General features: G+C 36.3%; 1 protein-coding gene across 1 annotated transcript in view; it reads left to right on the top strand.

Moving 5' to 3' along the window:
* The first annotated feature begins 11,044 nt into the window (after window positions 1-11,044).
* LOC130915329 (uncharacterized) overlaps window positions 11,045-27,767 on the top strand; it is a 28,377-nt gene continuing 11,654 nt past the window's right edge. The window contains exons 1-9 of the mRNA XM_057835288.1: window positions 11,045-11,810; window positions 11,943-12,029; window positions 18,197-18,301; window positions 23,836-23,940; window positions 24,031-24,182; window positions 24,275-24,384; window positions 24,472-24,581; window positions 26,440-26,583; window positions 26,717-26,803. Coding sequence (XP_057691271.1) covers window positions 11,687-11,810; window positions 11,943-12,029; window positions 18,197-18,301; window positions 23,836-23,940; window positions 24,031-24,182; window positions 24,275-24,384; window positions 24,472-24,581; window positions 26,440-26,583; window positions 26,717-26,803 — 1,024 coding nt within the window. The 5' untranslated portion in view covers window positions 11,045-11,686. The remainder of the gene's footprint in view (window positions 11,811-11,942; window positions 12,030-18,196; window positions 18,302-23,835; window positions 23,941-24,030; window positions 24,183-24,274; window positions 24,385-24,471; window positions 24,582-26,439; window positions 26,584-26,716; window positions 26,804-27,767) is intronic.

Below are 27,767 nucleotides of genomic sequence, written 5' to 3' on the forward strand. Positions count from 1 at the left end.
CTGTGGACTTCTATTTTTGGTATGTAACCTATCGTATTGTCACACTTTACCCGGCACAGTAGATCTATGATATACCGTATTGGCCCGAATATAAGACGGCCCTGGTTATAAGACGACCCCTTGTTTTTCAAGACTCAAGTTTGAAAAAAAGACTTTTTGAACACCAAATTAATTTTTATATATTCATGATATTCCTATTCATATTCTATATTAATAGTATTAATAATAATAATAAACTAGTATAGTATATATAGTATATAAATAGACAGTTAATAGAGTAACAATTATTAATTAATTATTACTCATATTCCATTCCTATTCATATCAAATTCCTCATTCAGATCTTAATGTCTGAACATTTAAATATGTACACTAAAGTGCAATCACATTCGTAAATGAATGGCTTCTGGTTTTTGAAATGTAAATAAATCTAATGTGATAAAACAACAAAATTGCAATGGAATTGCCTGGGGAGTCAAATTCAGCATTCGCTTCAATGATAATATGGCGCCATCTAGATTCGTGAATGGGCATAATGTCTAGACCCCGAATTTAGGACGACCTACTCTTTTTCAGTCTTATTTCAATGCAAAAAAACACCCATCTTATATTCGGGCCAATACGGTACTAAAAATACCTGCCTATCAAACAAGTGCTATGATTAGCGATCACATAGTTGAAAGTAGGATACTGACTCGTCAATACAAATAATTCGTCCTAATGCTGGGTTCCCCGCTACACATCACTAACATTGAGTACTCACCATACCCAATCATACTATCATCTGACCTATCTTCCTTCTTCTGAACCTTCGGTTACTCGGTGTATCTTCCTCCCCACATGATGTATCCTTGGTAAAACTAGTCATATTTAGAAAGCAATGTTATTTGCATTAGAATTTTCTTGACTTTTTGTTTTTTTTTTTGCTGTTGCTGCACGTTTTCTCTTTTTCCTGCAAAGTTTGTTTCAGTGGTGTGAATATATTTCTACAAATATTTGCAATATCCTTAAACCTATGAATTATTTTGTTTGTAGCCCTAAACTCACTGCCATTGACACCAAAACTCTTTCAACTGGAAAGGCTCTCATTGAGTGAGTGATCATGTTTCTCTGTTATTGACAGCAATAGACGTCCAGTCTGTTTTGACTGGGATGGGCGGCAGTGATGGAAGCCAATGATTTCATTTCTAAAAATAGATTTTACAAAACCCAAATTTTTTTTCCCTTTAACTTAACCTTTAACTCCGATCCCCTGAAAATGATATGATCTCAGGACATCCCCTGTATTTAATTATGTTTTTGTATCACTATTGCGTGTTCATTTTTCCTCTCTCCCGTCCATTTTGAATTTGAAGGGTGAATGAACATTTAAAAGTTAACTGACAATTAATTGTAAATTTGTTGCATTAAAAAAATTAATTGCAAACTTTTCATTAAAAAAAAAAATTAACTCATGACTAAACACTAATTTGTCAAATGTTTTAATAGTTAAATCACAATCACTGTTTTCTGAGTGAATCTCAGATCCATGCGGGCTCCAGTAGGTCTCCTGCAATATATGCGGCGACAGTGGTGTAATTCCATGGAAGATTCATCTGAAAAATCCACCTTTTGCCACAAAACAGGGAAGTTATGTGGTGGCAAAATCATGGTCTGGGGTTACATCCAGTATGGGGGTGGGCGAGAGGTCTGCAGGGTGGAAGGCAACATAAATAGTCTGTAATATCAGCAAATCTTAGCTGCCAATTACATTCCTAACCATAAAAAGGGACAAATTCTGCAGCAGGATGGTGCTCCATCGCATATTTCAATCTCTACCTCAATATTCCTCAAGACAAAGAAGATCAAGATCCTCCACAACTGGCCAAGCCAGTCACCAGACATGGGTAGCATGAAAGTGGAAGCATGGAAGACGAAACCCAAGAATGTTGATGAACTCTGGGAGGCATTTAAGACTGCTTTCTTTGATGTTCTTTATGACTTCATCAATAAATTGTATGAATCCTTGCCGGACCGCATGGATGCAGTCCTTCAAGCCCATGAAGTCATACAAAATATTAAATTTGAATCTCACAGCCCCACTACTTAATTAGTTTATGTTATGTAACATATTTTTGTATTTGAAGTAGGGCTGTCAAACGATTAAAATTTTTAATCGAGTTAATTACAGCTTAAAAATTAATTAATCGTAATTAATCGCAATTAATCGCAATTCAAACCATCTATAAAATATGCCATATTTTTCTGTAAATTATATATATATTCTGTAAAATAAATTATTGGAATGGAAAGATAAGACACAAGATGGATATATACATTCAACATACGGTACATAAGGACTGTAGTGGGCATTTCACTCTACTGTCATTTAAATCTGTCTATGCTGTCCTCACTCCGAAGCGTCTACTTTTTCCAAAGCTAGACAGTTAGTGAACGACGCCTTAATAATTAGACTTCTTCCTTTTTCATCTGTTTTATTAATAAAATGGCCTCAAACCATTGTCCTCTTTAGACCGTCGTAAAACTACAAAATAAAAGTACACAAGCATTGCATTAGCAACAACGTTAGCTTAGCACGCTATACAGGTTCACTAAACATAAACAAAAAGCGTCTCATACAAAAAATATAACATTTCGCTTACTAACATAATATGTACATTCTTTACAACAACCATACTTACGGACAAATCTTGTCCAAGGATCATATAAGCTAGGGTGACCATATTTTGATTTCTAAAAAAGAGGACACTCAGCCCAGCCTCAGCTACTACTCAAGATACTTGAATTTTACTTGAATTTCACTAAAAGATGCCTATATCATTTTAATATATTTAAAGTGTGCCCCCTCACTCTGGATGGAAAAATGCAGTTTGAAAAAAAAAAAAAAATGACTTTAAATATATGTATATATATATACTGGACTGTCTCAGAAAATTAGAATACACAATATTCTAATTTTTTGAGACAGTCCTGTGTATATATACAGGACTGTCTCAGGAAATTAGAATACACAATATTCTAATTTCCTGACTGTCTCAGGAAATTAGAATATTGTGTATTCTAATTTCCTGAGACAATTTCCTGACTGTCTCAGGAAATTAGAATATTGTGTATTCTAATTTCCTGAGACAGTCCTGTATATATACACAGGACTGTCTCAAAAAATTAGAATATTGTGTATTCTAATTTTCTGAGACAGTCCAGTATATATATGTATATATATATATATTGCAGACCCATAGAAATGTAGTCCAGTCAATACACATACACACAGTAGGCTATGTGCCAACTAAACATTTTTATAAATTACTATCACGGCAATTGTCCTTGACAAATTGTTATTCCAATTCAATTGATGTTCTCATTCAATGTTCTAGATTGCACACAAAAAAACCCCGAAATAAACTGACAAACTATTCAATCAGCATGTTTCCAAACGTAGAAGTTCAAAACTACGTTTCCCATAATGCCTAGCGCGGTTTAGCTTACTGATAGCTAGCTGAGGCAAAAATCAAACTTTGCTATATAAGTTTACAATCATCGGCAGCGCGCCGATGCGACACCAAACGGGATTTTACCGTCAAAGCTCCGACAGAAGTCAACAGTTACCATTATATACGTATTTATCATTTTTAAAAAAAAACAAAAAACTTCAGGCATTGTGGCCAAATTGTCAACCCAGTAGATGGCGTCAATGCCTCATGATAGGGGTAAATTGCCAACAAAAACAAGAACTACTACTTCCCTCCATTCTCTCGTAGGAGCTATGTCAACTGCTGCCACCCAGCGGTCGGAGGGATTCTCTTCAAATTGGTCCCGTGAAAAATCATAAAAAACGGACATTTTTATGAATTTATAAAACCCGCCCGGACCACGAGGACACTACGAGAAAGTAGGACTTGTCCGGGAAAACGAGGACGTTTGGTCACCCTATATAAGCACAACATTATCAGCCCGAGATGTCGTGCAGCCATAATGAACTGGCAAGAAAGCAATAAACCATGTCGCTAAGCGACCACAAGAGTTCGCTGTTGGACAGGACAAAAAGCCTTGCTGTAAAACTTACCAAAAGGCAGAATACTTTCTGAGCGGGACATGTGCGTTAATTGCGTCAAATATTTTAACGTGATTAATTTAAAAAATTAATTACCGCCCGTTAACGCGATAATTTTGACAGCCCTAATTTGAAGTACATTTTTTGTTCAATTTTCACACTACTTTCTGTAGGCGACAAAGTTTGTCTTGCCAAAATTTGACCTTTAGGTCTTTATTAAATGATCAATTTTTTTCCAGTGAAAAAAAAAATTTTTTGTACATTCAACATCATTTGGGTGGATCTTAGCTTTCACATGAGGCATTTCTGAAACCAATTGAATAATTAAAAGTCAGGTTATTAATTCATTTCAATAATTCAATAAACTTTACTTACCCCTTTGGGAGAGTTCCCTCAGGGAACTTGGTTTCCAGCGCCCATATCAACACAGTAACAAAGATAAGTGTAAAGTGCAGGATAGTAAAAAGTGCTAGAGTAATAAGGATTTAAAAACATAAAATTAAATATAAAAGTTAAAAAGTGAAATAAATACAATATGTTACCACTACAGTACAATAATAATAACACCTGGCAGACACTAGCAGGAGAACCAAGTAACAGAGGTGCTAAAGTGCTAATATTGCATTACTGTCCCTCGCTCTACCGCCTAAAGTGGAGTTGTGGAGCTTAATAGCTCGTGGAACATAGGAGTCTTTCAGTCTGTTGGTTCTACACCTGGGGAGGAGCAGCCTATTGCTAAACGAGCTCCTCTGTGCACTGATGACAGCGTGTAGAGGGTGACTGGCATTGTCCATAATAGCCAAGAGTTTTCTCATGGTTCTCCTCTCTACCACTGTCACCAGAGAGTCCAGGGTCATCCCGACCACAGAGCCCGCACGCCTGATCAATTTATCCAACCTGTTGGAGTCCCTCTTGGCTATGCTGCCCCCACAGCACACCACGGCGAAAAACAAGGCACTGGCTACCATGCTCTGATAACATTTGCAGCAATTTCTTACAAATGTTAAAAGATTGCAGTCTCCTTAAAAAGTACAGTCTGCTCTGGCCCCCTTGTACAAGTCTTGTCTTTATTATTTATTTATGATAACTCTAGCAGGTTTAATTATTTTAATTTCTAGAGCTGCTGCATATAATTGATATTTTTTGTTTGTAAGATGTTTACGTTGAAAGTTTGCACTTAAACTTACTTACCTCTTGTGTTAAAAACATCAGGAAATACAGTAATAGAATTACTGCACTTTATTGTTGTCTGTCACTGGAGTTTTATTATCAATCCCATCCAACAAAATGACGGTCATATAGTAAGCCTTATTTATTTATTTTATTTTTTTCATAAAAAAATAAAACATAACATTGGTATGAAATTTTGTTGTTTAATTTTGCTATATTAGAAATGTGGTCTTTTTATATGTTTAAAATACTGTACAAACACACACAACAAATATTTACTATCGTATCGTTTTCACTGTATCGAACTAGGCCTGAACGATATTGGAAAAAACTATTGCTGCGATTTTTTGGGGGTTTGCGATATTATATTGTGATATTAAAAAAAAAAAGAAATTTTTTTTAAAAGAAATTTTCACTAGATGACTTGAATATATATATATATATATATATATATATATATATATATATATATATATATTAGGGATGTCAAAATTATCGCGTTAACGCGCGGTAATTAATTTATTAAATTAATCACGTTAAAATATTTGACGCAATTAATGCACATGTCCCGCTCAGAAAGTATTCTGCCTTTTGGTAAGTTTTACAGCAAGGCTTTTTATGCTGTCCAACAGCGAACTCTTGTGGTCGCTTTGCGACATGGTTTATTTTCTTGCCAGTTCATTATGGCTGCACGACGTCTCGGGCTGATAATGTTGTGCTTATATGATCTTTGGACAAGATTTGTCAGTAAGTATGGTTGTTGTAAAGAATGTACATATTATGTTAGTAAGCGAAATGGTATATTTTTTGTATGAGACGCTTTTTGTTTATGTTTAGTGAACCTGTATAGCGTGCTAAACTAACGTTGTTGCTAATGCAATGCTTGTGTACTTTTTGTAGTTTTACGACGGTCTAAAGAGGACAATGGTTTGAGGCCATTTTATTAATAAATCAGATGAAAAAGGAAGAAGTCTAATTATTAAGGCGTCGTTCACTAGCTGTCTAGCTTTGGAAAAAGTAGACGCTTCGGAGTGAGGACAGCATAGACAGATTTAAATGACAGTAGAGTGAAATGCCCACTACAGTCTTTATGTACCGTATGTTGAATGTATATATCCATCTTGTGTCTTATCTTTCCATTCCAACAATTTATTTTACAGAATATATATATAATTTACAGAAAAATATGGCATATTTTATAGATGGTTTGAATTGCGATTAATTGCGATTGATTACGATTAATTAATTTTCAAGCTGTAATTAACTCGATTAAAAATTTTAATCGTTTGACAGCCCTATTATATATATATCTATATCTATCTATCTATCTATCTATCTATCTATCTATCTATCTATCTATCTATCTATCTATCTATCTATCTATCTATCTATCTATATATATATATATATATATATATATATATATATAAATGGTTTTAAGCACTTCACATGTAATAATTATGATCAGTTTTAAACATAACTGTCCAACCAAATCATTTTTGAACATGAATAAAGTACTGTAGTAGAAAAATGCTTGGGTTTATTAAATACTTCTGTTTATCTACCTTAGCTGTGACTCTTGGTGGACATATAGAAATTACAAACTCCTCATGATCACTTCTGGCATTTAATTTATATGTCTCAAACGTCTCCACACACACACGCACGCACGCACGCACGCACGCACACACACACACACACACACATTCATTCCAAAGCGGCTTGATTGCAGAAACTGTTTAACAAGTTAAACGATGATGGACAGCTGCTGCGCTGTGATGTCCGCTTCTTTGGCAAGATCAAAGATACCGGCATCGTTAACTTTATTAAGCAAGTGCTGCAGTGACTGTGAGGTTCAAAGAGCTGGGAAAGGGAGGGTGTGAGGCCTTGCGCAGAGCAGAAAGGGCGTATGTGGATTAAAAAAATTAAAAACTATCGCACGTCCTTGCGATGGGACTATCGCGCACGCATACATCGCGATGGCGATGTTTAAACGATATACAGTGGGGAGAACAAGTATTTGATACACTAACAATGGGAAAACCCATTGGCAGTGTATCAAATACTTGTTCTCCCCACTGTATCGCTCAGGCTTATATCGAACCGTATTGTTCTTAGACTGTATCAAATCGTATCGAATCGCTCGGCCTTAAAAATGTATCGTTTTTTAAAAAATCGAATCGTAACCTGTGTATCTAGATACATATCGAATCAGCTTAATGCCAGAGATTCCCAACCCAAATGTAAACACAGAGAGTGATCACGTGACTGAATTCCCTTGGCAGATAGTATGGCCGCAGACTAATAGCGAGCAGTTCCAAGTCCTGACAGGCTGTCAGGACTTGGAACTATCAAAAAAGTCATTTGCTGTCACCAACATGACCTACAGTAGGTTACACCAGCCGTTGTTAATGTACACGATGAGTCCCCCACCTTTGCTTTTTCCGCAAGCTTTCGCACCTCTGTCGCTCTCACCACAGTAAACTAGGAAATGTCATTGTTAGCGTCCGGTATCAGGTGAGTTAGCCATGACTCTGTGAATATGTACAAACTGCTTTCCCGATAAATCCGCTCACTTTTTAGTGCAGACAGTTCGTCGATCTTGTTTAGCAGTGAGTTTACATTCCCCATAATTATGGAAGGGATTGATGGTTTAAAACGCCTTTGGTTGCTTAGCAGCCTAGCTTTTAGCTTAGCACCGGCCTTACAGCCTCTGTATTTCCTCCATAATTCAGCCGATATCTGGTGTCGCACCCCAGCTCTTGCCTGAGTCTTTAAAACCAGTAATTCATCCCGAGAATAAACGAGACGATCGGCTCCCGGTAGTATTGGGAATTTAAAAATATCCATTTGATGGAGAAGAAAGAAGAAGAAAAAAAAACAACACTTCGTGTATTAGCAATTGTTTCTACAAAATGGATAAGCGACAAGACTTTTGTCAGAGACTGTAGTATTCCCTATATTGTTCGAGTAATCACGGGCTGGGAAAAAAGGCCGAATGCTGCAGCTTGTTTTATTGGTGCGGGTGGGGGGCATTTACATGGCAAATGAAAAATGGAAAACGTAAAAAAGGACAAAAGTGGAGAAACAAATGGTCATATAATCTTTGCCGTCCTGACCTCAGCTCTCTGGTGTTTACAAAGTATCTAATAAACATAGTTGTTGTTTCCAAATGAAGCAATCGTGTACTTTTTGCGGCTAATTAAAGTTGACAAACCCCGTGACACTGAGCACTTTTATTTTTGTCTATCGCGTCACACTTTACCCCGAATTCTACCCAAGATTTATAAGAAGATCAACTACAGTGGGGCAAATAAGTATTTAGTCAACCACTAATTGTGCAAGTTCTCCGACTTGAAAATATTAGAGAGGCCTGTAATTGTCAACATGGGTAAACCTCGACCATGAGAGACAGAATGTTGAAAAAAACCCCAGAAAATCACATTGTTGGATTTTTAAAGAATTTCTTTGCAAATCATGGTGGAAAATAAGTATTTGGTCAATACAGAAAGTTCATCTTAATACTTTAATATGTACCCTTTGTGGGCAATAACGGAGGCCAAACGTTTTCTGCAACTCTTCACAAGCTTTTCACACACTGTTGCTGGTATTTCGGCCCATTTCCTCCATGCAGATCTCCTCTAGAGCAGTGATGTGTTGGGGCTGTCGTTGGGCAACACAGACTTTCAACTCCCCCCTCACCCCGTGGCGTCAAAATGATAACAAGAACGGTGGGCAAAAATCCCAAAACCACACGGGGGGACCTATTGAATGACCTACAGAAAGCTGGGACGACAGTAACAAAGGCTACTATCAGTAACACAATGCATCGGCAGGGACTCAAATCCTGCACTGCCAGACGCGTCCCCCTGCTGAAGAAAGTACACGTCCAGGCCCATCTACGGTTCGCAAGAGAGCATTTGGATGATCCAGAAGAGGACTGGGAGAATGTGTTATGGTCAGACGAAACCAAAATATAACTTTTTGGTAGAAACACAGGTTCTCGTGTTTGGAGGAAAAAGAATACTGAATTGCACCATACCCACTGTGAAGCATGAGAGTGGAAACATCATACTTTGGAGCTGTTTTTCTGCAAAGGGACCAGGACGACTGATCTGTGTAAAGCAGGGGTGTCCAAACTTTTTGCAAAGGGGGCCAGATTTGGCGTGGTAAAAATGTGGGGGGCCGACCTTGGCTCACGTCCTTTTCACGTATAATATATAACAATATATTTAAGCAAAATTTAGCAAGCTATTCAGTGTGTCACATTTGCTTTATTATTTTTTTAATGAATAATTTCAACAATCTCGCAACTAGCCTTTGTGGCGTTCTCTTTCGACTCTCGGGCTCTTGCGAAATACTACTGCTGTGAAATTAAACTAGCTTCAAGTTGCTTCAATTTCTCACTGCGTTTCTTCCCTGTAATCTTGTCGCACATGTCAGTGTGTCTTGTTTGGTAATATCGCCTCACATTGAAATCTTTAAAAACAGCGACTGTCTCTTTGTAAATGAGGCAAGACACAGTTGTTGCGTATTTTAGTGAAGAAATAGTCCAATTTCCACCTAACCTTGAAACGTTGGGCATCAGTCAACTTTCTTTTTTTTGTTGATTGATTGTCGCCATTTTAGAAAATGGAAGTAATGGGTCACACGGGGTAATGTTGCTTACCCCTTAAATACCTGCAACATGAAGCAATTATCAGAGAATCCCAAAATTTGAAAAATAAGGTCCTAATGAAACCTATTTTTCAAATTTGTAAAAAGAAAAGTCAAAATGCATATGTGTAAGAAGCGCTCTAATATCTATAACCCATGCTAAATCATGTTTTTTCTCATGGAACCTGCAGATGCATGTGTTGACTTGCATCCATCATTTTTTTTTTCCCGAAAAGAAATGTCAAAATTCTAAATTAGTCTCAAAATCATGAAATTTTAGGTGTATCAAATGTGATACATTTGGCAATAAAGGGTTAAAGTGCTGCTGCCTTTTAATGGGTAAATGAGGAGCAGCATTTCGTGTGTAAGCTACTTCATATGCTGGTTGCAGTACTGCTGACCAATTTATTAAGTCTGTGTGCGGGCCAGACGTTATTGATTTTATGACAGAGGCTGGGGGCCGGATGAAATTTGACCACGGGCCGCATTTGGCCCCCGGGCCGGACTTTGGACATGTCTGGTGTAAAGGAAAGAATGAATGGGGCCATGTATCGAGAGATTTTGAGTGAAAATCTCCATCAGCAAGGGCATTGAAGATGAGACGTGGCTGGGTCTTTCAGCGTGACAATGATCCCAAACACACAGCCAGGGCAACAAAGGAGTGGCTTCGTAAGAAGCATTTCAAGGTCCTGGAGTGGCCTAGCCAGTCTCCAGATCTCAACCCCATAGAAAATCTGTGGAGGGAGTTGAAAGTCCGTGTTGCCCAACGACAGCCCCAAAACATCACTCCTCTAGAGGAGATCTGCATGCAGGAATGGGCCAAAATACCAGAAACAGTGTGTGAAAAGCTTGTGAAGAGTTACAGAAAACATTTAGCCTCCGTTATAGCCAACAAAGTGTACATAACAAAGTATTGAGATGAACTTTTGGTATTGACCAAATTTTCCACCATGATTTGCAAATAAATTCTTTAAAAATCAAACAATGTGATTTTCTGGGGTCTCTCATGGTTGAGGTTTAACCATGCTGACAATTACAGGCCTCTCTCTCATATTTTCAAGTGGGAGAACTTGCACAATTAGTGGTTGACTAAATACTTATTTGCCCCACTGTAGTTGACCTTCTTATAAATCTCCAGGTCTCAACCCCATCGAAAATCTGTGGAGGGAGTTGAAAGTCCGTGTTGCCCAATGACAGCCCCAAAACATCACTTTGACAAAACATCACAAAGAAGATCTGCATGGAGAAATGAGCCAAAATACCAGCAACAGTGTGTGAAAAGATTGTGAAGAGTTACAGAAAACGTCTGGCCTCCATTAGTGCCAACAAAGGATACATAACAAATTATTGAGATGAACTTTTGGTATTGACCAAATACTTATTTTCCACCATGATTTGCAAATAAATTCTTTAAAAATCAAACAATGTGATTTTCTGGGTATTTTTTCCACATTCTGTCTCTCATGGTTGAGGTTTACCCATGTTGCCAATTACAGTCCTCTCTAATATTTTCATTTGGGAGAACTTGCACAATTAGTGGTTGACTAAATACTTATCTGCCCCACTGTACTAGATAGAGAATCAAAATAAGGGGAAGTATTCAGTCTTCCTCAAACCCCTGACAACTCGACACGTCTCAACACATTTCTTAGTCACTTCCAAGATAAAATCTCATCTAGAAACATCGTCGGACCTTTTCAAAACCGCGTTTGCATGACAACAGGTGCAAAACGTTGATAAACAGTTCAGATCTGGTGAGTACTTTTCCAAGGAAAGTGAAAGTTAGCCAAGGAGAAAAACGGAATCATGGAGATGAAGAAGGTCGGTCCAAAGAAAACACAATTTGAAGATGAAAAGTCAGGCAAGGAACCTATGTTGGAGGCCGAAGGTGAAGGCAATCCGTACGCAATGGCAGGTCGCAGCCCACATGGTAAGTGGAAAACATTTACTGTAGTGTCTTAACAATATGCACTGAAAATAGAGAAAAGTATTTGTTAACTTTTTTGACTTAAAAATTGCCTATTCTTTCTACTGTAAGTGTTGCTCTTAAATTTTGGTTCAGACAAAGAAGAAGAAGAAGCTGGACGAAGTGACTACATCGGACTGCAAAAGCCAGCTGAGGATATCTATTCAAACATTTCGGACATAGGTAAACTCAACTGCATAATGAGTGTTTCAAGTACCATATTTTACACACTATAAATCGCACTTTTTATTATTTTTTTTACAATTAGGCTGGGCCTGCGACTTATACACAAGTGTGACCTATAGATATGCTTTTTTCGCTCTGACCCCCAAACAGCCTTTTATGTGTTTTTTTATATAGTTATCTGAAAACTGATATCATAATACGTTAACAGATGCCTATTTAGCCTGTTGTTCTCCATTTTACTTTTATTACGTTAACTTATAGTGTTTGTTTTGGTTTATGATCAATTAAAAAATTGCCTCCCAAAATGCAGTTATATATGGAGGTAGATTTGTGTTCTTATTATTCAATCAAAAAAAAAAGTCGCTACAATCAAAATATATATTTTCAATTAAAAAAAAAAGTTTTTGAATGCAAAAATAAATTTGAAACTAAAAAAAATGCATTTGAAAACTTTTTCTTTGATTGAATTTTTAAAAAAAATTTTTAATTGAAGTTGTTTTTTTTTTTTTGATTGAAACAACTTTTTTGATTGAAGTAATGTTGTTTTGCATTTGGGCCACATTTTGGCTAGGACATTTTGACATTATTCAATCATAAAAAAGGTTGCTTCAAACAAAAAAATATTTTCAAAAGAAAAATCTCAATCAAAAAAAAAATATATAGAAAAAAAGTTTTTGAATGCGAAAAAATTATTGAGACTCAAAAATTTGCATTTGAACACTTAATTCTTCATTGAAAACGTCTTTGATTGAAGCAATCCTGTTTGTGTTTGGGTCATATTATGGGTAAGACATTGATGTCTAAATCATTCAATCCCCAAAAAAAGTTGCTTCAACATTCAAAAAACAAAACAAAAATTCAATCAAAGAAAAATTTGCCAAGACAAAATGACCCCCCAAATAATATATCTATAAATATATTTTGAAAATATTATTTGTATTTGAAATTATTTATTTTATTGAAGTGTCACTTTTTTTTGAAGTGCAAAATGTTTCGAACTACCTTTTCTTGATTGAAGTGGAAAAAGTTTTGATGTCACTTGTTTTTTTTTTAATTAAATTTTTGACACAAATGTTCATTTAGCGCTATTGGTCAGACATGGTTGAGTGACAAGTGGCTACGCTAATCGCGTAAGCCTTAAAAGCTTGATGAAGCAAGAATCATGGCCAAAAATTGAAACTTCAATAAAAATAAATAAAATAAAATACTATTTAAAAAATAAAAATAAAAAAATCGCAAACTCTCCAAATTTTTGAGTCTCCGATATTTTTTCGCATTTTTCTATGATTAAAATGTTTCTTTTTTGATTGATTTTTCTTTTGAAAATATTTTTTTTGTTTGAAGAAACTTATTTTTTGATTGAATAATAAAGACACAAATGCACTAGCCAAAATGTGGCCCAAACGCAAAACAACATTACTTCAATCAAAGATGTTGTTTCAATCAAAAAAACAAAACAAAAAAAACCCGACTTCAATTTAAAAAAAAAAAAAATTAAATCAAAGAAAAATAGTTTTCAAATGCATTTTTGTTTTGTTTTAAATTTATTTGCATTCTAACACATCTTTTTGATTGAAGTGACTTTTTTTTTTTAATTGAAAATATACAGTGGGGCAAATAGGTATTTAGTCAACCACAAATTGTGCAAGTTGTCCTACTTGAAAAGATTAGGGAGGTCTGTAATTGTCAACATGGGTAAACCTCAACCATGAGAGACAGAATGTGGAAAAAAAAAAAGAAAATCACATTGTTTGATTTTTAAAGAATTTATTTCCAAATTAGAGTGGAAAATAAGTATTTGGTTACCTACAAACAAGCAAGATTTCCTGCTGTCAAAGAGGTCTAACTTCTTCTAACGAGGTCTAACAAGGTCTAACCAGGCTCCACTCGTTACCTGTATTAACGGCACCTGTTCTAACTCATTGTCGGTATAAAAGACACCTGTCCACAACTTCAGTCAGTCACACTCCAAACTCCACTATGGCCAAGACCAAAGAGCTGTCGAATGACACCAGAGACAAACTTGTAGACCTGCACCAGGCTGCGAAGACTGAATCTGCAATAGGTAAAACGCTTGGTGTAAAGAAATATACTGTGGGAGCAATTATTAGAAAATGGAAGACATACAAGACCACTGATAATTAGGGGTGCTCGATATCTATTTTTTGAAACCGATACTGATATCGATAACTTCCTGCTCCTCAAGGCCGATACCGATACGATAACCGATAATATATGTTTAATTTTTCAATGTATATTCACCTGAGTTTTTGAAAACCTGTAGGTCAAAAATACTAGTGGTTGATTCAGCATAGATTTGCCTTTGACCGGACCAGAATTTTCATGATGACATGAACATTATTATAATGAACAAAACAAAGACAAGAACAGTTTTGAATAAAAATAAAGTGTCCATATTATTTTTTTTTCAAATAAATATCATTTGAGTCAATCACAATCAATGAGTCAATATCATTGACGATGTGTTCCCCTGAACTATGAGCACTGATCTAAAACAAACATAAACTCAACAGGTATTATGCTTTGTCGGCATATAAAAAATTTGGTGCCACAGGAGAGGAGACTTTTGTCGTCTTGTTCCATGAAACAACTTTCTTAACCTGGCAATTATAGAACAGCAAGCCTACCAATAACCAAAACGCCTCTCAAGAACTTGGAAACATAACACTGTAAAATGCAAACATTTGCTAATTGCCATAGTAAGGTTTATAACTCAGTGAAGGAAAAATAAGGCCTCTAGAATGGTAACAAATTTTTGCATACTGGGAAAATGGGAGTAGAAAGAAATGGACACATCCCAATCCGACACCGTGCCAAAAATATTATTGATAGGCCCGATAACATATGGTTATCGGATTTATTGGGATGACGTCATAATTCCTATTATCGGACCGATAATTATCGTGCACCACTACCGATAATCTCCCTCGAACTGGGGCTCCATGTAAGATTTCACGCCGTGGCGTCAAAATGATAACAACAACGGTGAGCAAAAATTCCAGAATCATAAGGGAGGACCTAGTGAATGACCTACAGAGAGCTGGGACCACAGTAACAAAGGCTACTATCAGGAACACAATGCGCCGCCAGGGACTCAAATCCTGCACTGCTAGACGTGTCCCCCTGCTGCAGAAAGTACACAACCAGGCCCGTCTGCAGTTCGCTAGAGAGCATTTGGATGATCCAGAAGAGGACTGGGGGAATGTGTTACGGTCAGATGAAACCAAAATAGAACTTTTTGGTAGAAACACATGTTCTCATGTTTGGAGGAGAAAGAATACTGAATTAGATCTGAAGAACACCATACCCACTGTGAAGCATGGGGGTGGAAACGTCATGCTTTGGGGCTGTTTTTCTGCAAAGGGACCAGGACGACTGATCTGTGTAAGGGAAAGAATGAATGGGACCATGTATTGAGAGAGTTTAAGTGAAAATCTCCTTCCATCAGCAAGGGCATTGAAGATGAGACGTGGCTGGGTCTTTCAGCATGACAATGATCCCAAACGCACAGCCAGGGCAACGAAGGAGTGGCTTCGTAAGAAGCATTTCAAGGTCCTGGAGTGGCCTAGTCAGTTTCCAGTTCTCAACCCCATAGAAAATCTGTGGAGGGAGTTGAAAGTCCGTGTTGCCCAATAACAGCCCCAAAACATCACTGCTCTAGAGGAGATCTGCATGGAGCAATTGGCCAAAATACCAGCAACAGTGTGTGAAAAGCTTGTGAAGAGTTGCAGAAAACGTTTGGCCTCCGTTATTGCCAACAAAGGGTACATAACAAAGTATTGAGATGAACTTTTTGTATTGACCAAAAACTTATTTTCCACCATGATTTGCAAATAAATTCTTTAAAAATCAAACAATGTGATTTTCTGTTTTTTTTTTTCCACATTCTGTCTCTCATGGTTGAGGTTTACCCGTGTTGACAATTACAGGCCTAATATTTTCAAGTGGGAGAACTAGCACAATTAGTGGTTGACTAAATACTTATTTGCCCCACTGTATATTTTGATTGAAGTGACTTTTTTTTTTAATGAAGCAGCTTTTTTATATTGAATAATAAAGACACAAAGCTAGTTATACCCCAGTGCAACTTCAGTTTTTTTCATCTTCATTGTGCATTCTTTGGCTGGTGTGACTTACAGTCAGGTGGGACTTATAGTCCGAAAAATGCGGTATATGATTTTCCTTTTTTTGTCTTTAAAAAATAACCCCAACACAAATTTACCCTTTCAGGGACAGCGGTCACTACAGTGAACAACTATTCAAAAGTTGACATTTATGACTTTTAACCCTTTATAGGGCAAGTGACTATTTTTTTGTTTGTTTGTTTGTTTACTATTTTTACTAATTATTAGTCTGAAATATCAACAAATCTTAGCTGCCTCTTACATTCCTAACCATAAAAAGGGACAGATTCTGCAGCAGGATGGTGCTCCATCGCATACTTCAATCTCTACCTCAAAGTTCCTCAAGGGAAAGAAGATCAAGATCCTCCAGGACTGGCCAGCCCAGTCACCAGACATGAACATCATTGAGCATGTCTGGGGTAGGATGGAAGAGGAAGCATGGAAGATGAAACCCAAGAATGTTGATGAACTCTGTGAGACATGCAAGACTGCTTTATTTGATGTCCCTGATGACTTCATCAATAAATTGTATGAATCCTTGCCAAACCCCATGGAAGTCATACAAAATATTAAATTTGGATCTCACAGCACCACTACTTACTTCGCTTATGTTATGTAACATTTTTGTATTTGAAGAACATTTTTTGTTCAAATTTCACTCTACTTTCTGTAGGCGACAAAACTTTTGTTTTGCCAAAATTTGACCTTTATGTTTTAATAAATGATAAATCTTTTTTCAGTGAAAAAAAAAAAAAAAATTTGTACATCCAACATCATTTGGGAGGGTCTTAGCTTTCATATGAGCCATTTCTGAAATCAATTTAATAATTAAAAGTCAGGTTATTAGCAATTGTTTCTTCAACATGGATAAGCGACAAGACTTTTGTCGGGGAGTGTACATGAGTGCCCTATAAGGGTAAGAAATAAATCATACTTCATCATGACAGGGGAAAAAAACGGAACAACAATCTTTAACTTGAGCAATTTGTAGGACGTACCACCATCACAGTTCTAATGTGGTTCAGCATAATTAGGTTTATAAGAAACTTACGTAAGTTTCCTTTAAGAAAAAAAGAACATTAAAAAAATCAAAAACAGAAGTTAAGTTATTGCTGATTACCAAGTAGCTCTTTTTTCCCTTTGGCCATTTTAGATAAACACAACACAATTTCTATTGAGTTCGGCCTGACAGCTGTTTTTAACAAATTTTTGGGTGTAGAATCAAAAACTGAGATAAATTTTTTTTCACGTCATGTTTTTGAGATACAGATCCCTGTTTACTTGGAAAATATGAACACCGCTGTCCAAGTACTTAACATTTAGATGCAAATATTGATATATAATTGAATATAAAAGAAATAGGACTGCATTGTTTATTTTTTTTGTATAAAGAATATGTTTAATGGTTATGGTGTTATACTTGTAATATGTGTATGGCTATGTGTGTGTAATATGCGTGTGAAAGTATTAACAACACCATAGGTAGTTAAACTATAAAAACAACATCAACAACAAAAAGGTAATTTAGGAATCAGAATGCAAATTTTTTTTGTAGCATAAAAATCTAAGCAGAATTTCTTTTTTTTTTTTTTTTTTTTACGACATTCAACTTGCAAATGAAATTATTTGGCCAACCGTAATATTTGATGAAATATGTAAAAAGGAAAAAATATATAATTATTTAATACAACCATATTACGTAAGTAGCTTAGCATTTTAAGTCTGCTAGCTTAATGCTGCGTCTTGACTGGCTTCAGTTTCACTATTACACAAAAGAAACAGAAACAAACAGGATGTTTTGGCGATGAGATAAAGTTGCCTCAATGCAGAAGTTGAGCACAGTTGTTTAAGTTCTACACATTTCTCTTTGTTTTCATCCAATTTAACAGTGAGACTCCCAGATAACAACTGACACAGCAAACCAGAACAGGATACAGGATAGATGAGAAAGTTCTTTATTACCTTGAAACAGGTCACTCCATGTAACCCCAACTAATTTATGTCAATGTCTCTGTCCAGGTAAAAAGGCCCAAGGTGCCGCAAGGCCATACAAACTTGCATGCTTGATCTTAAGCGTGCTTTGCTTGGCGCTGCTGGTGGCCGTCATTGTCCTGATTCTGAAATGTAAGTTTCAGCTGCAAACGGTTACTTTTCCCCTCGTAAAGACACAACAAACCTACATTGTGTCAGTCCTCACAGTTCAAATAGAATGGACATCAGTCAACATCATTGACAAAATAAAACAAAAACAAAAAAAAAAAAACAGCTACTTACATCTCATTGTCCTTTTTTTTCTTTTCTTTATTTAGCCCTAATACATACTACATTACCACAACAATAACTGTCAATGATCGTCCATTGACAACTTAAATCTTTTTCGTAATACTTCAAAATACTCATCTGAAATTACCCCCAGTGATATCAGCAAAGAACAAATGCTATGCTAGTAGGCTAGTGAAACACACGCCATAAAGAACTTAAACATTATGTCAATGTTAATTTAAAGGTTGTTTTCACAGGCTTAAACCAGAATTACATTCTTTCACTTGAAATACCTTTCTGTGGATTTTTCTCCCAAATTCCAACTCCGCACCAACATAGTCAGGCGCAAGCTTGCAACAGGAGAAATGTGATTTTTAAAATAAAGCGTGTAAAGGAACAATTTTTATTTGACGTGCTGTTTTAGGCGACTTCTGGAAAATAGTGCGTAAATAGTGAGCTATATATATTCATTTAGACATATTCATTTAGACGCTGTCAGTGTTGTTAATTTTACTTTAAAAAAGTAATTAATTACAGTTACAAATTACTTCTCCCCAAAAGTAATTGTGTTAGTAACTGAATGTAAGAGTAATGAGTTACTTGGCAAAGTAACTAGTGATCATTTTCAAAAAAAAAAAAATCAATAAAAAAAAAACAGGTCACACAATGTGAAGTTTAAAGGGTTTTGGGGACAATTGGCCCTAGCCCAATTCTTTACCCTCCTCTTAACTAGACACAAGGGTATTGCGATAACTAGATAGTAACCTTTGCTATGTGTGGAAGTCATTTAAAGTTGTGAATCAACCGTTAAAGTTGTTAAAATTGCTCCCGTTATTGCATTAGTTCCCTTCTGTCTACTTTCAACATGTGTAAGTTTTAAAACTGTTTCATCATTCAAAGATATATTTACAGTAAGTCAAGATTTTGCCGATTTAGGAGCATTTTGGATTTAAAAAAAAAAAAAAAAAAAAAAAGTTACTTAGGTTCGCTAGGAAGGATCTCTACATCAGAGCCTTCCTGAGAGGTCTACTGCTTTAAGATGGCGGCTGTTTACTAATGCATGTAGTCCTTAAAACATGTTGCCAATGCAGCCGTGTCTGTCATTTGCATCTACAGTAGTTCTATAATATGTGATGTCTACCGTATCATGTGGGCGTAGTTTGTAGGCTATAGCTACAGTCAGGTATTATTGGAGCCACCTAGCATCGTCTTTGCAACGGCGTCTTCCCCACTCGTGCTCTGCTCTCTTGTCTCCGTGAGTCCGTCTCTCTCAGGCTTTATATTCAACCAACTTAGTAACGATTAGTAACGCACGCCTTTCCCACCTCAGTAACGGTAACGGCTAGAGATGTCCTAATCGATCGGCATCCCGATTGATTGGGTCCGATCACGTCATTTTCAAAGTATCGGAATCGGCAAAAAAAATATCGGACATGCCTTTTTTTAATATATATATAATTTTTTTAATTAAATCGTTTTCTAATTGTATTTAACGTTACAGACATAATGTCTTCCAGAGGGTTATCAAATTTATCGCGTTAATGGCGAGAATTAATATTTTTTACATTTATCATGTTACAATATTTAATGCAATTAACGCATGCGCTGCACGACCCACTCACGCATTGACGCGTTCAATTTATAATGGCGCCGTTTTACCCATACAGTATATAGAGCTAAAAGGCAGCGTAAGATGAGTAGAGTGAATTTTGGCAACCTTTGGAGACTTTTTTTAAATGGCTAAAGCCGTACAATCCCTCTCCCAATGATTAGAATAATCGTGGGAATCAACGTGGGGAAGAAAGGTTGTAGTTGATCTTTTCTTAACACCCTATGTTATTCCCAACGCAGATAGATATATCAATTGGTACCACGATGCACAGTCATGGTTGCACTTCCCATCATGCATTTGGGCAGAAGTTAAATGGCTACAGTATCATTTACTGAAAGCTCAACAAATACACTAGATGGCAATATTTAGTCACAATGTACAAAGTCACATTTATCCTTTAAGAATTACAAGTCTTTCTATCCGTGTATCCCTCTCACAGAAAGAATGTTAATAATGTAAATGCCATCTTGAGGATTCATTGTCATAATAAACAAATACAGTATGTTGAATGTACATATTCGTCCGAGTTTTATTCATTTTTTTCTTAATGCATTGCCAAAATGTATATGATCGGGAAAAATTATCGGGAATGATTGGAATTGAATCGGGAGCAAAAAAAAAAAGCAATCGGATCGGGAAATATCGGGATCGGCAGGTACTCAAACTAAAACGATCGGGATCGGATCGGGAGCAAAAAAACATGATCGGAACAACCCTAGTAACGGCGTTGCCAAGATGAGAAAAGTAATTAATTAGATTATTAATTACTGAAAAAATTAACGCTGTTAGTAACGCCGTTATATTCTAACGCCGTTATTAACAACACTGGACGCTCTACTGCCCAAAACAGTGTGTTTCCTTGTGCACTGCCCGACAGCCAGCTATCACCGAATGTACTTCAATAAACCACAAGGCTTGGTCTTTTATTGCCTTTATGTGAAGTGACTTGTTTTCTAATTGTGAAACTATAACACAGAAACATACACATATTCCGTACTCAATACACTACAAACTGTACAACACACATACGTAAGGCTATTATATAGATATCACAACTTGCTTGAGGTACGACTAGCCTTAAGCATAGGCTGGCTTCTATAATACAACAACAAGATTTTGTACATATGACTGTTCTTTATAGAGGTATGCATATACTGCGCATCAATAAGTAAATGACTTGTAAGCCAAACTGTCACAAAATAGATGCAATTATTTTGACCAACAGGTGGCAGCAAAGGTCAACAAGTTTCGCACATTGGCTCAAATATTCAGCACAGATGTAATTGTTGAATTATACAAATTATAAATTAGAATATTTCTTAAAAAAAAAAAAATCTCATTTGCAAGGCGTTGCAGCTTTTATTTTGGTGTGGCAGTGCGCCACAATCTTTTACATTTAGAGGAAACCCTGCAGCTACAGCTATTCAAAAGATGACAATATAGAACCAGTGACTATTTTTAGTCAATAAATATATAAATAAACACCATAAATATGAGCAATTATTATCATGTGTATATACTGTATATGTACTATATCTATTTATGGCGGAAAACACTCAGGTGATTTGAAGTTCCGGTCTGAGACCCCCAATTTGGCCAAATTTCAAAATTGCCCTATATGCATGTGTGATACATTACTGGAAAATTTAAAATCTCGATTTTATCGGGGAAGAAAAATTTTTTAACAAGCACGCGAGAGCATTATTAAAGACACCACGATTTTAACGAGATACTATCGCGTACTTACCTCTTTTTGATCCAAAATTTCCATGTAGCATTTATCACCGAGTGTCAAGACACAGCTGTGAATGGCCACAGCCGGATTTTGGGGGGATTTTATGGGTGAAATATGGTTATATAACAAGTGTCGTGATGCAGAAATCGCAGACATCATGACAGAAATGAAAAAAAAAAAAAAAAAACAACTAAGCGATCGTTATGAGGTAGGTATCCGTGACTTTTTTTAGACGCTAATTCTTTCATTGTGATGTAATTTGTTTAAAAGTTTAAAATATGGGAGTGAAGTTTTTTTAGTCGTTTTTTTTTTTTAAACTAAATATTAGACATTAATTAATGATTCTAAGCTAAAAATGACACATTTCGAATAATGGATATGATTTTTTTTTTTTTTTTAAACTTTACCTTTTTATGGCGAGGTTGAAACAAAAGCGGTTGCGAGACGTCTGTAAACGGGGGTTTCCTGGGTAAAACTGACAAATTAAAAACAGTTTGGGGGCTTAATGCGCCATGAATCTGCTATGGCAGCATATAGACATATTTTTCTATCAAACACAACAGTTCTTTTGGATTAAAATACAGCAGTTTATTTTAAAGAGGGGTGCAAGAATAGAAACTGCTTTTTCAGCCTTGTCTGTGTTTTCCGCCATATATATATATATATATATATATATATATATATATATATATATATACACCATGAATCATAATTGTATTTTTTTTTTTACATATTTTAATTATAAATGAATTTATAATTTGGTTATGTCCCTGAGTAACAGAGACGTGGGAAGTCACTCACAGCAGGTGGGCTGTAGGATGTAGTTTTTTCCATCCCAAAACAGCCGTTTCGGTCTAAATTTATCATGCTCGCGCGTTTTCTCCATACAAGGCGTGCACAATGGCAGTACACAAGCATGCTGGATAGTTTACATACTATTACTATGCTACTATAAAGACAGCGTTGTATTTCACCTACAGTGTGTGTTGGAGTTTTTGTATTGGAAGAAAACGCACCCGTTTAATATAATGCAAATCCCCGCAGCTTGACGGCACAATGACACACAAACACATTTGAAAACTAAAAGGGCCATAAACCTCGGTTTAACACCCCCTATTCACAACACTAAAATAAATTCCACACTTATATCCGACAGCGCTCTGCACGGTAGCAGCTCAACAGCAACAACAAACAATAATATGGCTACAATGCAAGCATGTCTTACCTACAGTATATGACGACGCCAAAGGACAATCATCTTCATTTTCGCCTCGAACGGAATTTTAGAAAATTTCGCCGGTTTTTAAAAGAAAAAAATTGCTAATTCGTGTTTGTGCCATGTTAGCGCCGCCTCTGTCAACAAGTGTCAGGTGGTGTTATTAACAATAAATAAATAAATTAATTAATAAATAAATGAATACAACTTCTTCAACATACATATTTAATCCCCAAAGTTCAATATGCTATTGTTTCTTTTTTTCTTTCTTTCTTTTTAACAACAACCCAAAAAAAATCCTCTCTCTCCCAAAGACTCCTCTCAAAAAATCTACTAAAACACCCCCCACACCAGGGGGTGCTGCAGCATCCTAAGCACTCCACTTTCCGCGCCACTGCCGAGTAACACTCTAGATTTTTTTTTTTCTTCCATAGTACGGTAGGTCGAGTCATTACAAACCACTGATTGCGACAGACATCTAATTCATTTAACCTTTTCATCCACAAATCATGATTTATTTTCATTTATTGTTTAATCCTGACAAAGCACTCATTCAATATTTATAAATAAGTCAAAATGAATTCGACGTCTAGTGCCGTCAGTGCCAGCTGATGGAATTAATGAGTGCTCTGTGAGGGGTTTAAAAAAAAAAAAAAAACATTTTTTGTGCATTAAAGTGTTAAACCTTCTTTCCATTCTTTTGAAAGATTAGCCTTTTTGATGTCCATCCCCCTCTCCCCCAAGTCCTGTTATGCAAAATACAAAAATTATTTACATATCTTAGCAGTTTATGCTGCTTTTACCCCCTCATCAACCTTTTTTCGTAATTCTAGCAAAATCCGCATCCATGGTTTGTCCCATGCAGCGAATCAACTTGCCTCCAGAGACATGCGACATGGACCAGTGCAAGGCTTTGACACCTCAAGATAACCAACGATGTACGCGTCACACACTAGTGAAACGACTGCATCAGTGCTGGATATTTACTTTCGCCACCTTTCCACCTCCTAATGATACGGTTTTTGTAGGTCGCTGCTGCTACAAGTGCCCTTCAGGATGGGTGAGACTGAACCATTCGTGTTTCTTCTTTTCCACGTTCACCCTGAGCTGGCCCGAAAGCAAGATAAACTGTTTACAGCAAGGTGGCTTTTTGGCCGTGATCAAAAGTGAACAAGATCAGGTGATTATCATGCCCAACTTGGCTTCATTGGCGCCTTTTGTCACCACTGATGACCAGTTGATTGCTAAGACCAACTCTGGCTTACATTCTAGACCTCTCTGACTTACAATGGGAACGGCTTTAAATACTGGATTGGTATTGGACGCCAAGAGAACAAATGGAAATTCAGCGACGGCACCTTACTAGAACAGGGGAATAAAACGTGAGTACTTCTTTGTTATCAACATGAATTAATACCAAAACATCTAGAACTTTCAAATCAAATCTTATTTTCTAATTTACTTTGCAGTTACTGGAGAAATGCAAATAAAGCGGGAGATTGTGTTTTTCTGAAAAGCAGCGATCCCGCTAACAGCAACTGGATGACGTCAAATTGCAACTTCTACACCTATTTCATCTGTCAGATGCAGATCTGAAGCGCTCTTCATCAGTACAAACCAAACGATAAATGCTTTGCAAGTTGTGTTACGTAGCACTGTATATCATCTCTAGCTATTTGTCTTCTTGTATATGACGGAAAACACTCAGGTGACTTGAAGTTCCGCTCTGAGACCCACAATTTGGCCAAATTTCAAAATTGTCTGATATGCATGTGTGATACATCATTGGAAAGCTTAAAATCTCAATTTTCTGGGGGAAGAAAAATTTTGAGCAGGAGGGCATTTAAAAAAAAAAACTTTTTTAAACAGTAAAATCCTATCTAGAGAGAGACCTCTAATAGACCAGGACGACTGAACTGTGTAAAGGTGTCCAAACTTTTTGCAAAGGGGGCCAGATTTGGTGTGGTAAAAATGTGGGGGGCTGACCTTGGCTGACGTCCTTTACGTAGAACAATATATTTAAGCAAATTTTAGCAAACCATTCTGTGTGTCACAGTTGCTTTATTTATTTATTTTTTTTAATTAATAATTTTAAAAACCTCGCAACTAGCCTTTGTGGCGTTCTCTTTTGACTCTCGGGATCTTGCGAAATACTGCTGCTGTGAAATTAAACTAGCTTCAATTTGCTTCACTTTCTCGCTGCGTATCTTCCCTGTAATCTTGTCGTGCATGTCAGCGTGTCTTGTTTGGTAATATCGCCTCACATTGAACTCTTTGAAAACAGCGACTGTCTCTTTGCAAATGAGGCAGACACAGTTGTCGCGTACTTTAGTGAAGAAATAGTCCAATTTCCACCTATCCTTGAAGCGTCGCCATCACAGTCAACTTTGTTTTTTGTTGTTGATTGTTGCCATTTTAGAAAATTGGAAGTCTAGGGTCACACGGGGTAGTGAAGCATTTAATGCGTAAGCAGTCCTGCTGACCAATTTAATAAATCTGTGTGCGGGCCAGACATTATTGATCTTATGAAAGAGGCTGGGGGCCGGATGAAATTTGACCAGGGGCCGCATTTGGCCCCCGGGCCGCACTTTGGATATGTCTGGTGTCAAGGAAAGAGTGAATGGAGCCATGCATCGAGAGATTTTGAGTGAAAATCTCCTTCCATCAGCAAGGGCATTGAAGATGAGATGTGGCTGGGTCTTTCAGCATGACAATGACAAAACTCACAGCCAGAGCAACAAAGGAGTGGCTTCATAAGAAGCATTTCAAGGTCCTGGAGTAGCCTAGCCAGTCTCCAGATCTCAACCCCATAGAAAATCTGTGGAGGGAGTTGAAAGTCCGTGTTGCCCAACGACAGCCCCAAAACATCACTGCTCTAGAGGAAATCTGCATGGAGGAATGGGCCAAAATACCAGCAACAGTGTGTGAAAAGCTTGTGAACAGTTGCAGAAAACGTTTGGCCTCCGTTATTGCCAACAAAGGGTACATAACAAAGTATTGAAATGAACTTTTTGTATTGACCAAATACTTATTTTCCACCATGATTTGCAAATAAATTCTTTAAAAATCAAACAATGTGATTTTCTGTGTATTTTTTCCACATTCTGTCTCTCATGGTTGAGGTTTACCCATGTTGCCAATTACAGTCCTCTCTAATATTTTCAATTGGGAGAACTTGCACAATTAGTGATTGACTAAATACTATTTTTGCCCCACTGTACTAGATAGAGAATCAAAATAAGGGGAAGTATTCAGTCTTCCTCAAACCGCTGACAACTCGACACGTCTCAACACATTTCTTAGTCACTTCCAAGATAAAATCTCATCTAGAAACATCGTCGAACCTTTTCAAAACCGCGTTCGCATGACAACAGGTGCAAAACGTTGATAAGCAGTTCAGATCTGGTGAGTGCTTTTCCAAGGAAAGTGAAAGTTAGCCAAGGAGAAAAACGAAATCACGGAGATGAAGAAGGTCGATTCAAAGAAAACACAATTTAAAGATGAAAAGGCAGGCGAGGAACCTATGTTGGAGGCCAAAGGTGAAGGCAATCCATACGCAATGGCAGATCGCGGCACACATGGTAAGTGGAAAACATTTACTGTAGAGTCTTAAACACATGCACTGAAAATAGAGAAAAGTATTTTTTTAACTTTTTTGACTTAAAAATTGCCTATTCTTTCTACTGTAAGTGTTGCTCTTAAATTTTGGTTCAGACAAAGAAGAAGAAGAAGCTGGACGAAGTCACTACATCGGACTGCAAAAGCCAGCTGAGGATATCTATTCAAACATTTCGGACATAGGTAAACTCAACTGCATAATGAGGGTTTCAAGTACCGTATTTTGCGCACTTTTTTATTTATTTATTTTTACAATTAGGCTGGGCCTGCGACTTATACACAAGTGTGACCGATAGATATATATCTTTTTCACTCTGACCCCCAACAGTCATTTATGTGTTTTTTTTTAATAGTTATATAGTTATCTGAAAAACTTACTATTATACATTAACAGATGCCTGTTTAGCCTGTTGTTCTCCATTTTACTTTTATTACGTTAATTTATAATGTTTGTTTTGGTTATGATCAGTTAAAAAATTGCCTCCCAAAAATGCGAGTTACATATGGCGGTAGATTTGTGTCCTTATTATTAAAAAAAAAAGCCGCTTCAGTCAAAATATATATTTTCAATTAAAAAAATGTGTTTGAATGCAAAAATAAATTTGAAACTGACAACTTTTTTGATTGAAGTAATGTTGTTTTGCGTTTGGGCCACATTTTGGCTAGGACATTTGTGTCCTTATTATTCAATCAATAAAATAAGTTGCTTCAAACAAAAAATATTTTCAAAAGAAAAATCCCTTCAATCAGAAAAACAAACAAACTTCATTTATAGAAAAAAAGTTTTTGAATGCGAAAAAATTATCGAGACTCAAAAATTTGCATTTGAACACTTAATTTTTCATTGAAAACTTTGATTGAAGCAATCCTTTTTGTGTTTAGGCCATGTTATAGGTAGGACATTGGTGTTTAAATCATTCAATCCCAAAAAAATTTGCGTCAACATACAAAAAAAAAAAAAAAAAATTAAATCAAAGAAAAATCATTTACAAAGATAAAATGACCCCTCCAATAATATATCTATAAATATATTTTGAAAATATTATTTGTATTTGAAATTATTTATTTTATTGAAGTGTCACTTTTCAATGATTGAAATGTTCCTTTTTTGATTGATTTTTCTTTTGAAAATATTTTTTTGTTTGAA

Source organism: Corythoichthys intestinalis, chromosome 4 (assembly GCF_030265065.1).
Source record: "Corythoichthys intestinalis isolate RoL2023-P3 chromosome 4, ASM3026506v1, whole genome shotgun sequence".
Classification (NCBI taxonomy): domain Eukaryota; kingdom Metazoa; phylum Chordata; class Actinopteri; order Syngnathiformes; family Syngnathidae; genus Corythoichthys; species Corythoichthys intestinalis.